The sequence below is a fragment of the Benincasa hispida genome, chromosome 1 (genome assembly GCF_027475165.1).
Source record: "Benincasa hispida cultivar pf3 chromosome 1, pf3_genome.v1.1, whole genome shotgun sequence".
Taxonomy (NCBI): domain Eukaryota; kingdom Viridiplantae; phylum Streptophyta; class Magnoliopsida; order Cucurbitales; family Cucurbitaceae; genus Benincasa; species Benincasa hispida.
Window position 1 is genome coordinate 77,992,457 of NC_143478.1, and position 4,564 is coordinate 77,997,020.

General features: G+C 32.2%; 1 protein-coding gene across 1 annotated transcript; it reads left to right on the forward strand.

Annotated features, from left to right (window-relative positions):
• The first annotated feature begins 772 nt into the window (after positions 1 to 772).
• LOC120079036 (uncharacterized) lies at positions 773 to 2,445 on the forward strand. Its single transcript, XM_039033221.2, has one exon. The coding sequence runs from the start codon at positions 1,416 to 1,418 to the stop codon at positions 2,295 to 2,297; it is 882 nt and encodes a 293-aa protein (XP_038889149.1). The 5' UTR covers positions 773 to 1,415; the 3' UTR covers positions 2,298 to 2,445.
• Positions 2,446 to 4,564: the final 2,119 nt, after the last annotated feature.

The following is a 4,564-nucleotide window of genomic DNA, read 5'->3' on the forward strand; positions in this document are numbered from 1 at the left end:
TAGGCAGGAATTATTTTTTCATACCAAACGTTTTCACATTTTTTAGATGTTAACACCGAAGAGAATAGAATGATCGAACCATACTCTCATCCACCAGTCAGACATCCACATGAAAGATAAAAATCGAAAGGGGTGTAGCGATGACTCCTTAGATTCAATGGTTTGGATTTGGCACCTTCTTCTTTAACTGGGTGATAGAGATATATCGTCTACATACCATCGACAAAGAGATCAAAGAAATAGTGTTGACAAACCTAAATTGTTGTTCAATTCCTAGGAACCTATATGTGGTCTATGTCACAATGCGGAAACTATTACTTGTACAAGCAAAGTTGATTCAATATTCTTTTCCTAAAAAAAATATTTAATATTCTCAATCTGAATATATATATGATGATTGTCATGTCTTTCATTAATCTTGTTGGAATGTCTTGAATACAATATCTGGCTCTTCGAACCCAAGTATAGGATCTCACAACTTAAATTGTTTTCGTATTTGTCATATTTATACTATTTACGCTTTGACCTTAGAATTTATAGAGATGCAACTCTTAGATCCTAGAGATACCTATAATCTGTAATCTGAATTATTCTTTCTAATAATAAATTACTCTCCCTCTATCTGTAGACATAGCTAACAAGTAACGCATTATTATAAACCACGCACGTAAATCTATACATTGATTCTCTACTATTTTACTTTTTTTTTTCTCATCTTTATTAGTGGATTTCATCACATATATTATTGTAATCTTACATCATTATCAACAGGAATCACCAACATTGCATATCCTTTCGTAATTGTTAGATGACAGATTTTCCTATACCGAAACCTACTTGTATTGAAACAAATTATAAAAAATTAAACTTAACATCATTCTTACTCAAATATTTCAAACTCAAAATTATGGTACAGATAAGATTTATTTTGCTTTGTTTTTTTAAAATCAATAACATGTCAATGATCAATAAGCCATTATAAGTAATAAACAACATCACAACCAATACTCAAATACCTTGAAAACTTTGTCCAAGTGTTGTAAACAATTCCCTCTTCTTACACCAGAAACTCATTGCTTTATAAAGTGAGAGAAATGAAAGGTAACCCACCAAAAGTTCTCTACTTTTACAAAGTAGAAAAAGGAAAATCCAAACTGACCCTTTGATCCATAATTCCAGCTTCCTGTTGTCTCCTCTTGGGGTCCCATTTCATGAGCATGCTTGCCCTCCTTGGAGCAAAAAACACCCCCTTCATCATCCATTCAGAAAGAGATGAAATTTCTAAAGATACCCACCAAATCATTTCTCCTATCTCCATTCTCCCCCATTTTGTTTCACTATATTTTTTGATGTCAAGGTAGCTAGCTAATATAATTAAAATTCTCAAAACCATCCTGAAATTTTCTTACCTCTAAATGGTGTTCAAAATGAACTGGAACTTCATCTTCCTGGTTTTCTCTTTCACTTTCTGCCCATTTGTTAACTCCTTGCAGGGCAATGACTCCATCTCCATGGATGCCTTTCTTAAAGAAACTGCCTTCAAGACTTTGGTTCGACGCAGGCCATATACTGGCGCTTTGTATCAAGCTAGCCTCCCGGCGAATCTCTCCGGCATGGAGGTTTCTGTAGTCCGGCTAAGAAGCCGGAGGCTGTGGGACAAAGGAGTTAATTTCAGTCACTTTGGCATTCCGTCAAATACCTTACCGGTGCCCCACGTTAGAAGACTGGTAATAGTGTACCAGGACTTCGGGAACTGGTCTTCTTCCTACTTCAAAATTCCAGGCTTCTCACTCCTAACTCCAGTCATCGGATTCATGGTTTTCAACGCAACATCAAACACAGAAGCCAAAAACATCACGAAACTCAGCATCGCCACGATGGAAAACCGCATAGAAATCCACTTCCCAAACCTGAAATTTCGTTTAGGCAAATCGTCGAACACAATGTGTGCAGAATTTGATGAAGATGGTATCTTCCATCTGACCCAAATGGAGTCCCCTGACGTATGTTACTCAAGAAAACAGGGGTATTTTGCAGTGGTTTCAAAGTTGAAGAGGAAGAAGAAGACGTGGTATTTGTGGGTGATTGGGTTTGTTTTGGGCGTTGGTGGGTTGGTGGTAGCTGGTTATGCAGCCATGGTTACGATCAGAGCTTTGAAGACGAAGAAGATTCAGATAATGGAGAAACAAGCGGATGAAGATTTGGTTTTACAGAGTAGATGGGTTGGCAACAGTAAAATGCCAAGCGCAGCAGTGACAAGAACAATGCCAGTTCTTGAGAATTCAAGTTTTCCTTAGCCTTATTTTCATTCACTTTCTGACCCTCCAATTATTTGGCTTTTTTCTCCTACATGACAGTTACCTGTAATGTAATGTAACTTTGTTGCTGTATTAGAATTAGATTTTAATTCAACTATATATATTATAATATGTGGTCTTAGGTTAAGGTCTGCATTACTCTCTTGCTTTGTAATATAATATTCTAAAAGTAACACATTTAAGTTCAAAGATGAAAGTGCTAATGGTTGCCTACCTGTTAAACAAAAACTTCGTAATAGCATGATGTAAATAATTCTTACGAAAATAGCACCTATTTTTCATAATTTGATATGTGGCAAATTATTGTTATTTATTTTTTTCAATATTTTAATTATTTTTTGGTGTGAGTGATGGGAGAGAGAAACATAGAGATAGGTGTATCTACCCAAAAATATTAAGGACAAATGGTTTTGGAAATTGTCAGAAATAACATTATCAAGTTTCATTTTTAAAAACTAGCACATTTTTCGAAAACTCTAAACTAGTTTTTCTTGATCCATTTTGGGCGAGATCGACCATTGAGATTTAGTTTAAAAAAAAAATTAACTTTTTTAAATGTCTTGGGGCTTCTCGGTGAAATCTCGGACAATATTAATACCGAGATTTTACTAATTTTTTCAAATATTATATAATCTTTCCAAATCTTATACCAAATCTTATATCTTTTCAAACTTTCTCCAAATTCAATTATTTTTACCAAATCTTATATCAATATTTTACATAATTTTTCAAATTTTCACCCTAATTTTTGTTTCCACAATTATATGAATTTTCAAATTTCCAAATGAATTTACCAATTATGATTTTTCATATGTATCTCAAAAGCACTATGATTTTTAAATTTTGTAAATAAAAATTTAAGATTTGGAAAAATATAAAGAATCTCGGGGTTAATTTTACCCGAGATACATTGAGATTCTTCATATCTCCCAAATCTTACTTAATTTTTGTAGCAAAATTTGATTTATGGGTTGAAAGATCTGAATTTTAGAAAAATCGATAGAATCTCGGTGTTAACTACCCAAGATTTTTACGAGAAAATTAAAGAGAAATGATAAGTTAGAAAATGTTAAATTTTTATATAAATCTCCACTACTACAAAAAACAAATTACTTGACGTTTTTCCAATGTCAAGAGGGTATACTTGATGCTTATAAAAGCATCGAGTATTCGACTATCAAGTATAGTGTGATAACTTGACCCCAAAAAAACGTCAAGACAAATGTTTCTTGATACAATTTTCGTGTCAAGAAAGATAATACAATTGACATTGGTAGTATGCCAAGTTTATTGATTCTTGACATTGATTACGTATCATATATGATAACTCTTGACATTTTTTATGTGTCAAGTATATATCTTTTTTTTTTTTCAAATTAAATGTCTCAATCGATATTCTCATTTTCTATCTTGTATTCCAACCATATAATTCCATCAACTAAATAAACATTATACATTTAAGATCTATCCACTCAATATATTTACTAAAAATTTCATATGTTCAACTATGACCTTTCATATGAACACTCCTCACAAATTATAATAATATTTATCTTTCACATGTACATGCACAAAGTAAAATCACAAATATTGCTTTTGTATACAAAATTCAACTTTCAGCAAACACAAAAGTGACAAACCTCTCAATAAAGTATATTATTTAATCTATGCATTGAGCTTTGAAGTCTAAAGATCGAGAACTAAAGGTCAGGCAAACCATGTTAATCTCCAAAATAGAATAAAGAGTGATAACGTCAAATTTCAAAATATAGAAATAAGTTTTAAGATACAACAATGACAAAAAATCACGCACAAGGAAAAATGTACATGATTGGCTTACTTTATGCCATGGAAAAATATCATAATCGAAACTTAAAAAATATCTACAAAAGTTAGAGACTTCTAGGATTTCATTCATTCTCTATTGACCATATCCTGCCTCAGGGGGAACAATTGCTTTTCGCTACAAAACAAAGGAAGAAGGGAGAGATTTGAGAAAATATAATAAAGAGGAAGAAGATTATCAACAAATCAAGCATATGCTAAAATTTAAAATAGAAGAATGTAGATACATTTCCCCCAACTTTCACAACTTTCACAAAAAATAGAGAATATTGGAAGCTCAATCTTATCTACAAGCAATAAAAAATTTATTCAAAATTTCATTCACCAAAATAACTAATTAACTCCAAATAAATTACCCAAATTATGGTTTGATTTGAATGCCACTTCAAAACTACAACAAA